This window comes from Rana temporaria, chromosome 5 (assembly GCF_905171775.1).
Source record: "Rana temporaria chromosome 5, aRanTem1.1, whole genome shotgun sequence".
Taxonomy (NCBI): domain Eukaryota; kingdom Metazoa; phylum Chordata; class Amphibia; order Anura; family Ranidae; genus Rana; species Rana temporaria.
Window position 1 is genome coordinate 173084355 of NC_053493.1, and position 13985 is coordinate 173098339.

The 13985-nt window shown below is 46.8% G+C and overlaps 1 protein-coding gene across 6 annotated transcripts in view; it reads right to left on the minus strand.

Annotated features, from left to right (window-relative positions):
• TRIO (trio Rho guanine nucleotide exchange factor) overlaps positions 1-13985 on the minus strand; it is a 1129982-nt gene that overhangs the window by 214784 nt on the left and 901213 nt on the right. For all 6 annotated transcript variants that reach the window (XM_040353401.1, XM_040353397.1, XM_040353396.1 and 3 more), the window contains one exon: positions 2664-2756. In XM_040353401.1, coding sequence (XP_040209335.1) covers positions 2664-2756 — 93 coding nt within the window. The remainder of the gene's footprint in view (positions 1-2663; positions 2757-13985) is intronic.

A 13985-nucleotide genomic window follows, 5' to 3' on the forward strand; every position in this document is an offset into this window, starting at 1 on the left:
CTCTGCATTTTTGGGTCTGGGGTCTCTGCTCTTCCTCTTGAAAATACCCCACTATGGGGTTTAGGTCAGGTAAGTTTGCTGGCCAGTTAAGCACAGTGATCAATAAACCAGGTATTGGTACTTTTGGCAGTGTGGGCAGGTGCCAAGTCCTGCTGGAAAATTAAATCAACATCTACATAAAGCTGGTCAGCAGAGGGAAGCATAAAGTGGTAGAGGGCTGCGCTGACTTTTGGACTTGATAAACACAGTGGACCAACAGCAGCAGATGACTTGGCTCGCCAAATCATCATTGACTGTGGAAACTTCACACTGGACCTCATGCATTTTCAGGGTACCAAAAATACTCAATTATTATCACTGTCCCAACTGTTGAAGGTCTTTCTATATGTGCAAGGAGCTGTGTCTCCACCTCCTCATTAACATTGGTGGCCTTTAACAAATTCCAACGATAAACTTTGAATTGTGCACACCCATATGAGGCTCCAGCCATAATGCCATAATTCAGTACATCTATATCAACAAGGTGTTCCTTTCACACTCGCTGTGAGATCACTTGCCACATACAGACAGACACAACCACCTTTTCATTTAACCCTGTCCCTCTGAAAGAGAATATTCAGGTATATTAATAGCCCGCTTGTTTGCAGAATGAAGCCAATGTGACCATGCCAAATTAATCACAGTTCCCTTCATGCACCAAAGATTCCAACTAATTTGCTTGGCAGACTTCTGGCAAATGCACACTTTAAACCAGCTTTCAAAATTTACACTCACCTGCTTGCATTTTGCAAGTAAATTTTGAGGGATAGCGAGGAGAGGAGAGTCGATGCTGCTGTCGCTGTCGCCTGGTTGTTCAAAGCGCGGGAAACATAACAGCTTTCAATTCAATAGCTGTGTTCCCCGCCGTGCGGCGTTGTATACAGCCCCTCCCCCTTGTCTGGGCACGTTGATAGACAGATCACCAATCCCAGGATAGGATGGGTGATCTGTCTATCAAAGTTTCCCAGACAAGGGGGGAGGGGCTGTATATGACGGCTGGTGGCGGGGAACACAGCTATTGAATTGAAAGCTGTCATGTTCCCCGCACTTTGAACAACCAGGCGGCGGCTCATCTCCTCTCCTGTCTCTTACCATGCAGAGGTAGGCTGCAACATGGGGGACGCTGGCTGCAATATAGGGACACTGGCCGCAATGGGGACACTTGGCTGCAATGGGGACACTGGCCGCAATATAGGGACACTGGCCGCAATATAGGGACACTGGCCGCAATATAGGGACACTGGCCGCAATATAGGGACACTGGCCGCAATATAGGGACACTGGCCGCATTGGGGACATTTTGCTGCATTGGGGACACTGGCTCCACTGGGGACATGTTGCTGCATTGGGGACATGTTGCTGCAATGGGGACACTGGCTGCAATGGGGACACAGGCTCCACTGGGGACATTTTGCTGCACTGGGGACCCGTGGCAGCACTGGGGATACGTGGCTGCATTGGGGATACGTGGCTGCACTGGGGACACATGCTGCATTGGTAGACATGGGCAGGCTGCATTTTTGGGCATGGATAAAGTTGTTGTTAATATTTATTTTTATAACTTAATTCTGCATAAAACATTTAAGTGTCATTTCATGAGATAATTTATGAGGGCATGTCTAGGGGCGGGATTAGGGGGGAAGGACATGGTAGGGGTTGGGCAGGGCAACTGGTGGCGAGTACGTCTTGAGGCCTGGCTAGTATCTCAGGCAAGGGGGGAGGGGCTGTATATGACGGCTGGTGGCGGGGAACACAGCTATTGAATTGAAAGCTGTCATGTTCCCCGCACTTTGAACAACCAGGCGGCGGCTCATCTCCTCTCCTGTCTCTTACCATGCAGAGGTAGGCTGCAACATGGGGGACGCTGGCTGCAATATAGGGACACTGGCCGCAATGGGGACACTTGGCTGCAATGGGGACACTGGCCGCAATATAGGGACACTGGCCGCAATATAGGGACACTGGCCGCAATATAGGGACACTGGCCGCAATATAGGGACACTGGCCGCAATATAGGGACACTGGCCGCATTGGGGACATTTTGCTGCATTGGGGACACTGGCTCCACTGGGGACATGTTGCTGCATTGGGGACATGTTGCTGCAATGGGGACACTGGCTGCAATGGGGACACAGGCTCCACTGGGGACATTTTGCTGCACTGGGGACCCGTGGCAGCACTGGGGATACGTGGCTGCATTGGGGATACGTGGCTGCACTGGGGACACATGCTGCATTGGTAGACATGGGCAGGCTGCATTTTTGGGCATGGATAAAGTTGTTGTTAATATTTATTTTTATAACTTAATTCTGCATAAAACATTTAAGTGTCATTTCATGAGATAATTTATGAGGGCATGTCTAGGGGCGGGATTAGGGGGGAAGGACATGGTAGGGGTTGGGCAGGGCAACTGGTGGCGAGTACGTCTTGAGGCCTGGCTAGTATCTCAGGACTTGAAATTTTGAGCCCTGCTTTAAACCATTGTTGCATTTTGCACTTCTGTTCTGCATATTTATTTTTGTAGTGCAAATAGTACTACAATTGCCAAATGGTTGTAACATGGTAAAGTCTATATAAGCTCTCATAGTCCCTTCACACATTTTTATCTGATCAATTTTGCTTACCATTTTACTTTTAACAAGTTCTTCAATAGCACTGACAAGTTCAGCTGCACTTGGAGTTTCAGAACTAGTAGGACGTACCAGTAACCGAGGCATCTAGAAGAAAATGAATAAAAAGTTGAAGAAAAAATGTAAATGCAAATGCGAAAGTACGGTAAGTAAAACATTTTCTAATGCATTTTTGGTTAAAGGTGCAACATCATCTTGTACAATCTATATATGATCCACCTGAGAAAGTTATGTGACTGGTGACAAAACATGTTGCGCCCCCCCCCCCCTCTTAACTAAATGACCAGCCTACGGTTAGTTTTCATTAAACTTTTGTGGATTACTCCACACTAAAGCCTCTGTGCCCTAAGGCCCAGGCACCCTGTGTTGACCCCCGGCCTTGGTTGGAGGGTTACTGTTGATCGACAGTATATCCTTTAAAACACATTCCATATGGGTACTTGTTCACGCTGTTTTGTTTTGAGCCTACTGTTGGTATCCCCTGCGTGGGAATGTTGCATTTGTATTCTTTTTATATTTCAATAAAAATATTGCACAATAAAAAAAAAAAAAAAACGATATATACCTGTGCTTTGCCAATGTGATGTCAGTGCTGCCCAATGGCCACCATTCTCTTACTATTAGACCATTATTCTGCTGCCTACACAGTTGACCACTCCTCAAAATCTCCACTGCCTCCAAGACTGCTTTTCCTAGTTCTCCTCCTATTTATCCAAGTGTGCCTTCAGTGTCACTGACAACTCTGGCACCTCCTCTTCCTGTGGGAGTCCAAAAGGCTCTGTTCTCAGAGCCCTTCTATTCTCCACTGTATAAATCTTGCTTGGTCAGCTGATGACCTCACATGGCTTCAAATACAATTTTTATGCTGTTACCACCCAATTAAATCTATCTACTGCTTAGCTCACCCCTTCAGTCTCCTTGTTTATTACTAACCTATTAACAGACATATCAGTACAGATTACAAACTACTTCCCAAACTCAAGCTTTTAAAAACTGAGCTCCTAAAATGTTACATAATCCAGGGCTGGACTGGTGATCCATCGATCATAGCTTATCTGGTCCACAGTTTCAGGCAAAATTCCCCAGAATGTGCCTTTTTGACCCTTGCAGCCAGAAAATTGAGATGCAATGGTCTGCAGTAGAACTGGGCAAATGGGGCTGCCCCAAAGGAGGCCACCATCAAGCCCAGGACCATCAAAGCAAAGGGTGGGTTCATTCCTACAGTCAGAGCCTTCCTTGGCGGGAGAAAGACCCTGAGCTGGGCTGAATCCGAGAGGAGGCCCAAGTACTATGAGCAATAAATCTGTTCCAGATCTGATTTCTGAAAGTTCAATTTCCACCCAAACCTCTGCAGGGTTTAAAGCAGTGGTCATCAACCCTGTCCTCAGGGCCCACTAACGGGCCAGATTTTATGCATTACCTTGGGGAGATGTAGACTAGAATACTGCAATCGCTGAGCAGAAAATGATATCACCTGTGATGTATTTCAGTTATCTTGCAAACCTGGCCTGTTAGAGGGCCCTGAGGACAGAAGGGGGTAGTCCAAGTATCTCACCACGGGAATTCCCCATGAGCAAAGCAGAGCAGAGGGTCCAGTATCTGAGATACAGTGAACAACCCAAAAAGAAGGAACATAAACATGCATGCCCACAGCAAAACACAGAAAGCTAAAAAATATAGCACAAAAATATAGGGAAATGTAGGTAGGCATCCTTGATTTCTATAAAGGCCAGAACATCTCCTGGTGGAAAGAAAGCAATGACTGATCTTGCAGATTCCATGTGAAATGTTTCCATTATTACTGTACTAAGAAACTTCAAATTTAGAATGGGACATATGCTCGCTCTGGCATGGTGAATAGGTTTGAATAGAAACCCTGAAACTTTTACAAGTCCAGGGATATCACTCCCAGACTCAATAGCTGCACCACGGTAGCATGAAGGTTTGAAAGTCTTTGCAGGGATGATGAAAAGATGGACATCACAAAGCAGTGTGGGCACAGAAATTGAACTTCTAGTTTGTAACCCCTCGGATACAACAGACTGAACCTAGGCATCCAAAACATCTTGGGACCAAAGGGCTGCATTTGTCAGCAACCTTTTACCCACTTTGAGAAGTGAGGGTATCCCCTTCTTGCAAGACAGACTTGTACCCTGGTTGTACCCTGGTTTGGAAGCCTTAGCCGCTAGCGATAATTGCATGCAAATCCAGCAGGGTGGTTGTGCCCAAGTTGTTTGATCGATCAACTTGGCACATTCAGCCTGCCAACACATGGCTCGAATCTCTTGATTGAAACTGTCTATGGCTGTCCTATCTGTCCCAAGAGTTAGAGGCTGGGCTTCTTCCACTGTATCTTAATGAGGTCAGACTTAGATCAGACTAAGGCTGGCCATACATCATATCATTTTCTTGTACAATTTTCCTTTAGATTTACCAAAACCATATAATAGGAGTTCAAACCTAAACTCTTTCAATTTGTATGCAAACAGGCAGGCCCTTGCACTACATAGCCAAAATAAAAATCTAAAGGAAATTGAATAAGAACATTGTATGTAGAGCCAGCTTAACCACTTCCATACCAGGTACTTACGCAGCTTCCCGCCCAAGCCAATTTTCAGCTTTCAGCACTGTCGCACTTTGAATGGCAATTGCGCGGTCATGCTACACTGTACCCAAACAAAATTGGCGTCCTTTTTTCCCCACAAATAGAGCTTTCTTTTGGTGGTATTTGATCACCTCTGCGATTTTTTTTTTTTGCGCAACAACTAAAAAAAGGCTGAAAATTTGGAAAAAAATTAAGTTTTTATTTTTTTCTGTTAATTTTTTTGTAAATAAGTTTTCTCTTTCAATTACGGGCACTGATATGGCGGCACTAATGGGCACCGATGAGATGGCACTGATGGACATCGATGAGGTAGTACTGACGGGCACAGATGAGGTGGCACTGATTGGCGGCGCTGGTATGCGACACTGATGGGCACACATAGGCGGCACTGATGGGCACACGTAGGCGGCACTGATGGGCACACGTAGGCGGCACTGATGGGCACACGTAGGTGGCACTGATGGGCACTCATGGGCGGCACTGGGCACTCATGGGCGGCACTGGGCACTCATAGGCGGCACAGATGGGCACTCATGGGCGGCACAGATGGGCACTTATGGGTGGCACAGATGGGCACTGCTAGGTGGGCACTGGGCATGGATGGGCACTGTGGGGTGGCACTGATGGACACTGGGGTGGCGCTGATGGACACTGGGGTGGCGCTGATGGACACTGGGGTGGCAGCACTGATTGTTGCCAGTCAGTGCCCATTTGTGGGCACTGACTGGCATCTTTTTTCTTTATGGTTTTTTTTTTTTTTTTATTTTTTTTAGACTTTTTTTTTTATTATTTTTTTTATTTTTTTTTGCCCACCCTGGTGCTCCAGGGTGGGCATCCCTGGTGGTCCAGTGTGGCGATCCGAGGGGGGGCTGCGCTGATAAACAATCAGCGCTAACCCCCCCTGTCAGGAGAGCCGCAGATCGGCTATCCTCTACTCGCGTCTGTCAGACGCGAGTGAGGAAGAGCCATCGGCGGCTCTTCCTGTTTACATCGTGATCAGCCGTGGTTGGACACGGCTGATCACGTGGTAAAGAGTCTCCGCCGGAGGCTCTTTACCGAGATCGGAGATGCAGGGTGTCAGACTGACACCCCGCATCACCGATCGCCGCGATGCGCGCCCCCACGGGCGCGCGCGGCATGAAATCCTGCAGGACGTTCTAGAACGTCCTGTCAGGATTTCATAACCACTTCCCGGACGTAAATCGGCCATAGGCCGGGCGGGAAGTGGTTAAAGGATCACTAAAGGAATTTTTTTTTTTTTGCTGAAATGACTGTTTACAAGGTATAGAGACATAATATAACTATTTCTAAACTATTTCTAGAGGGACTCGGTCGCTGATGGTTATTTACCTTTAATTGGTGCTTTTGCTCTACTACTCTATTTATATAGAGACATAATAGTTAACTGATTCCTTTTAAAAACGAATAAAAATAGATAAAAATCAATCATATAATGTGCCTCTAGATGCAAAAACGAAACTGAAACTAGTTTAGTCTTTGCATGTTATTTCATGCCTCTGTGCTGGACAGTGCCATAGAGAGTCATGGCTAGAAAAACGAAACTAAAATCTCAAATGACTTTTTTCATAAGGAGCCAGACAACCAGGAAGTGTCCAGAACAGAGCAGTATTACAGCAACATCAGAGCAAAAACGAGCAATGAGGACATGAAACCAGGACTGCAGTAAGGTAAAGGAAGCTATTTAGCTAAAAAAAAATGTTCCTTTAGTGATCCTTTAAGTAACATTCTTCAGAAACCTTGCATTTAGTCATGACACTTTGTCCTGAGAAACATCTAAAAAGGTAATATTGATAGTAAGGGGGCTGGAAGACCTGTTATGAGGAAGGGTTACAAATGTTTAGGGCACATACAAAATGCATACACCCATGAAAGGGTGCCAAACTATGGTACCTTAAAATCTCCATATGCAACCAGTTTAGAGTTACACAGAAGTTCTGGCGCTAGAATTATTGCCCTTGCTCTGACGTTCGTGGCCATATGTGTGCTCGCCTTTACACATGAGCACAGATCTATCCTCTGGCCACCAAAGCATCTGATTAACCCGAGATCAATTTGATCTGATGCTTTCACAAGTTGTTTACAAAAGACCGAAAACGGAAGTGACAAAATCCTCGTCCATTCCAGTTTCTGATATCACAGAGTGGAAGGAACATCATCAGTTCCTCTCACTGTGTTCCCAGCACAAGATTTTGCCGCATGCATCCTTACCAGGTTCCCCAATCACACAGGTGCACCCAGGAAAGGCGACAGAGGGAGTAACCCTGTTCCACCATCTGTAAAAGTAATCCAAGCAGCTTCATAGCCGCTCAGATTACTTTTGCTAAATAGAAACTCTGGGGATAAAAAATAATACCTGGGTGATGACTACAGCTGCAGTCATGATCCTAGTATAACCACTTCAACCTTAGGCCCTTTATGAACAGCCTAAGGAGGAGAAGTGGAGTTCCAGCCATAAAAACATTTTTTTTCAAAAGTCAGCAGCTACAAGTACTTTAGCTGCTGACTTTCAATAAGGGCACTTGCCTGTCCAGGGAGCATGTGATGTCACATCCCCCCCCCCCCCATAGGCCGATTCGTCCACCGGTTAGAGTGCAGACGCTGCCATTGCAACTAAGACCCCTTTCACACTGGGACGCTTTTTAGGCATTTTAGCTCTATAAATAGCGCCTGTGAAGCACCTTTCATGCCTCCCCATTGTGAAAGTGCTTTCACACTGGGGCAGTGCGCTTGCAGGATGGAAGAAAAAGTCCTGCAAGCAGCATCTTTGGGGCAGTGCTATATTCTTAGCTCAGATACTTATGGTCTAGTAGACAAGACTGTACAGCAGGGCAAAGTGGACCTCACAGGCCCTCTAGGTGTTTCTGCACAGCATATTTAAAACATCAGGACATCTTTCACAGGCACTATCAAAATCTTGCTTATACAAAAAAAGGCCAGATCCACTACAGGGACTGTATACTTTTTAAGTAACCCCTCCTCAATAGGATATAGCTAAGTAAAATGCTTGAGCAAAGCAAAATGCTTGAGTAAAGATTTTATCTGGAGTAGATCAATTTTGTACAGCACAATCTGTAGGACTGAGAGTACTGGGAAATTCTTAGCTAGTCGGGGACTTCTAAGGGATGGGTTTTCCCCTGGGTACTCAGAGTTCCTCCCACATTTCAAAGACATGCAGGTAGGTTAATTGGCTCCTGTCCAAACTGGCCCTAGTATGTGTATACATGAGTGAGAGTTAGGGACCTTAGATTGTAAGCTCCTTGAGGGCAGGGGCTGATGTGAATGTACAATATATACTCACCAGCCATTTTATTAGGTACACCTGTTCAATTGCTAACACCAACTGCTAATCAGCCAATCACATGGCATCAACTCAGTTCACATTTAGGCATCTAGATGTGGTGAAGACGACTTGCCGGAGTTCAAACCGGGCATCAGCATGGGGAAGAGAGAGGATTTAATTGACTTTTAATGTGGCATGGATGTTGGTGCCATACGGGCTAGTCTGAGTATTTCAAAAACTGCTGATCTACTGGGATTTTCATACACAACCATCTCCAGTTTACAGAGAATGGTCCAAAAACGGGAAAATACCCAGTGAGCGGCAGTTGTGTGCACAAAATCGCCTTGCTGATGTCAGAGGAGAATGGGCAGACTGGTTAGAGAAGATAGAAAGGCAACAGTAACTCAAATAACCACTTGTTTAACCACTTCCATACCAGACACTTACGCACCTTCCCGCCCAAGCCAATTTTCAGCTTTCAGCACTGTCGCACTTTAAATGGCAATTGCGCGGTCATGCTACACTGTACCCAAACAAAATTGGTGTCCTTTTTTCCCCACAAATAGAGCTTTATTTTGGTGGTATTTGATCACCTCTGAGATTTTTTTTTTTTGCTCAACAACTAAAAAAAGACTGAAAATTTTGAAAAAAAATTAAGTTTTTATTTTTTTCTGTTCATTTTTTTGTAAATAAGTTTTTCTCTTTCAATTACGGACACTGATATGGCGGCACTGATGGGCACCGATGAGATGGCACTGATGGACATTGATGAGGTACTACTGACGGGCACAGATGAGGTGGCACTGATTGGCGGCGCTGGTATGCGGCACTGATGGGCACTCATAGGCGGCGCTGATGGGCACACATAGGCGGCGCTGATGGGCACACATAGGCGGCACTGATGGGCACACATAGGCGGCACTGATGGGCACACATAGGCGGCACTGATGGGCACACATAGGCGGCACTGATGGGCACTCATAGGCGGCACAGATGGGCACTCATAGGCGGCACAGATGGGCACTCATGGGTGGCACTTATGGGTGGCACTGATGGATACTTATGGGTGGCACAGATGGGCACTGATAGGTGGCCACTGGGCATGGATGGGCACTGTGGGGTGGCACTGATGGACACTGGGGTGGCACTGGACACTGTGGGGCAGCACTGATTTACCCAGGTTGTCAGTCAGTGCCCATTTGTGGGCACTGATTGGCAAAACCTTTTTTTTTTTTTCAGACTTTTTTTTGTGTTTGGCCCACCCTGGTGGTCCAGGGTGGGCTTCCCTGGTGGTCCAGTGTGGCGATCCGAGGGGGGGCTGCGCTGATAAACAATCAGCGCGAACCCCCCCTGTCAGGAGAGCCGCCGATCGGCTCTTCTATACTCGCGTCTGTCAGAAGCGAGTGAGGAAGAGCCATCAACGGCTCTTCCTGTTTACATCGTGATCAGCCGTGATTGGACACGGCTGATTACGTGGTAAAGAGTCTCCGCCGGAGGCTCTTTACCGAGATCGGAGATGCAGGGTGTCAAACTGACACCCTGCATCACCAATCGCCGCGCTGCGAGTCCCCACGGGCACGCGCGGCATGAAATCCTGCAGGACGTCCAGTCAGGATTTCAAAACCACTTCCCGGACGTAAATCGGCCATAGGCCGGACGGGAAGTGGTTAAACCAAGGTATGCAGAATAACATCTCTGAATGCACGACACATCGAACCTTGAAGCAGATGGGCTACAGAAAGCAGAAGACCACAACTGGTACCACTCCTGTCTGCTAAGAAAATGAGACTGAGGATACAATATGCACAGGCTCACCAAAATTGGACAATAGAAGATTGGAAAAACATTGCCTGGTCTGTTGAGTCTAGCTTTCAGCTGTAAAATTCAGATGGTAGGGTCAGAATGTTGTGTAAACAGCATAAAAGCATTAATCCATCCTGCTTTGTATCAACGGTTCAGGCTGGTGGTGGTGGTCTAATGGTGTGGGAGATATTTTCTTGGCACACTTTGGGCTCCTTAGTACCAATTGAGCATTGTTTAAATGCCACGGCCTACACGAGTATTGTTGCTGATCATGTCCATCCCTTTATGGCTACAGTGTACCCATCTTCTGACTACTTCCAGCAGGATAATGCACCATGTCACAAAGCTCAAAACTTCTCCAACTGGTTTCCTGAAAATGACAATGAGTTCACTGTATGTAAATGGCATGCATCATGGATGTGCAGCAGACAAATCTGCAGCACATCAAGTGTAATGCTAGCACGTCAATATGGACAAAAATCTGAGGAACGTTTCAAACAGCTTTTTGAATCTATGCCACAAAGAATTAAACCAGTTCTAAAGGCAAAATGGGGCCCCACCCGGTATTAGCAAGGTGTACCTCAAAGTGTCTGGTGAGTGTATATGTAAAGCGCTGCATAAATTGACGGTGCTATATAAGTGGGGACATCTCCCAGAAATAAGTAGAGACAAGCCCCACAGTTACCCACCAATGATGGTCTGGAAGTTCCCCAAAAGTGACCCAGACAAAACCCCCCCCCCCACCCCCCCACAGATGGGCATATTCCTGCAGGAGAATTCAAAGACTGGCTTCCACTAGACAGGTGCAGCTCGGCCCTGGACCTTTAATGCACTTTGTGGCTGCAACAGTACTGTCTGGAGAGAGACTTGGTCAACTACAGATCATGTTGCTAAGCTCGGATCGCTTTCATGAGAAAGACCATCACAGTCTGACAAAAAAAAATACAGGGTTATGGCTGATAGCAGTGGCTGCCCCGCCAAAAACCCACCGACACCCTCCCCCCGCCAGCTTGCAAGCCCGCCAGCCACTCCCCCTTTACCCAAGGTCATGGGCGGCTTCGGCAGCTTCTCTGGCTTCTCCTCTCGGCCAATCAGGTCTCAGGACCCACTTCCTCCTGTCCTGATTGGCCGGGAGAAGCAGGAAGACAATAGCAAATGTTGATTCTCTATTGTCACAAGTGGGTGGGCTCAGGGCACAGTGCTCTGCTCCCCTAGCCCAACCTTTTTGAAGCCAATTAGAGCCTCTGGCTCTAAACACGTGCTTTACAAAAAAAAAATATAGAACTCTATGCGTCCGATGCCCTGCATGGAGACTAGGGGCCAGACACATGGAGATTAGGGGGGCAGCGCCCCTGCGCCCCTTATGGACGGGGGCCGCCACTGGCTGATAGCTTTAGTCATAACCCTGATAAACCACTTGCAGGTGGCAACGTGTACATATATTTACGTATTGTGGTTGACAAGGTTTGTGAAGTTTTAGGCTGGCCATAGAAGGATACAAATTTGGCCAGTTCAGAAGGGATTGGCCATCTATGTCTGTTCCCACTTGATAGAAGTACTGATAGATCTGGTAAAATGTGGCTTACAGGGGAAAAAAAAGGGACCTTACCCGTCATACTGTAGACTTAAAATGGTGACTTGTCTAATCTACCTGGCAAGATGTTCCCTAAGGGCACCCTCAGGAATGACAAATTTTTTGATTGCCTAAATGAAGCCATAGCGAGTAGGTTTACTCACACAATGTGGAGCACATCCAAGCAGTGGAGTAAAGTCTTTACGATCTCTTCCCAAACATTTCTAGAATGTTTGGGAGGAGAACATAAAGGAAGCACAATGTTCTCATTGAGGTGGAGCGGAAACAATCTTGGGACACAGGAGACCATAGCCTGCAAGACAACCTCATACCTGTGTAAAACCAGGAAGGGTTACCTAGGGATAAAGCCAGCACTAATATGTATTTCACAGAGGTAATAGCAGCAAGGACAGAAACCATGTGCATGAAAGAGAAAGTGGTTTCTGAAGAACTGACAAATATCCAAATGTGTCACTGAGGAGAGTACGAAAGGAACAATGTGAGTGACACTCAGTACAAAAGCTTTTACCAAGGAATGAAAGGCAATATGTCTTTAAACAATGAATGGCTAAAGCCGAAATTTGACCCTTGGTAATACTAAGGGACCTTTCACACGGGACGGATCTGTGATGATCCGCCCAGTGAACCTCCGCTTGCTCAGCGGGGATTGGCGCAGGCGATTGACAAGGCGGTCCCCGCACACTGTGCAGGGACCGCCCTATCAGATCTCCGCTCTCCCCTATGGGGGGGATCGGATGAACACGGACTGTCTGTCCGTGTTCACCCGATCTGCAAACGGATGGAAAAATAGGATTTTACTCCGTCTGCAGAATCGGAGGATTGCGGACACTGATGAGATCAGGTGTCAGCGGATGCTCATCCGCTGACACCCACTATCTCATAGGGATCAATCAATGTATGTCCCTTTTTCATCCATAAACGGATGGATGAAAAAGCGAACATACGGTCCGCATGTGTGAAAGGGGCCTTAAAGTGTTACTAAACCCACAACTGTAAAATCAGTCTGTATATGTATATGCAGTAAAGCATGCTTGTACGCAATGTGGAACCTAAGGGGTTAATCATACGCATTGTGTAAAAAGGCTGTTTAATCCTGTCTTCTCTGATAGTACAGAGCCCCGGGACACTCTGCACATGCTCAGTTTAATGTGTATTGCTAGAGGTTTTTTTATTTTTTTGGGGGGTGGGGGTGCATGTGATCAGCACAGGGTCAGGGTTAATCAGCACTATCCAGACAGAGATTCGGGGGTCATGCAGCCTCATAGGACAGTCAGAGGAAAACTCTTCTTACAAGCTTTAACCAGTGCTTGGCCAGACACTGCTAGAAGTCACAAGACTGCTATATACTGCTGATGAGAAAAGGTATTTAGCAGTTTACTAAAATAATTGCATTTACATGTTTTGTGTACTGTGGGAGACCAGCTGTAGTGAATGCAGGGTCCTGGGTTTAAAATCACTTTAAGGCCAAACGATGTTCCAGATCAGAGGAGGAAAGAAAAGATTTGACTGCCTGGGATGGAACCAACTAGTCTTGCACTAAGCAAAGCAGCCCTTTCAAATGCGATGACAGAATTCGGGAGAGGTTCGCTTCAAAGAGCATAAGGATGAAAAATCCAACAGGACCCTGTTCTTAACCACTTTCCCACCTGGTCTATAGCAAAATGACGGCCGGGCTGTGGTTCAGTTATCCTGACTGGATGTCATATCAGCATTGTGGCGATCGGTGGTGCGGTGTGCGAGTCTGACACACCGATACACCGATCTCGGTAAAGAGCCTCTGACGGAGGCTCTTTACCACGTGATCAGCTGTGTCCAATCACGGCTGATCACAATATAAACAGGAAGAGACGTTAATCGACTTTTCCTCACTCAAGTCTGACAGACGCGAGTAGAGAAGAGCCGATTGGCTGCTCTCTTGACCAGGGGGGTCTGTGCTGATTGTTTATTGGCGCAACCCCCCATCGGATGCCCGCCCGGGACAACTAGCATGCCCCAAGGACCACCAGGGATGGC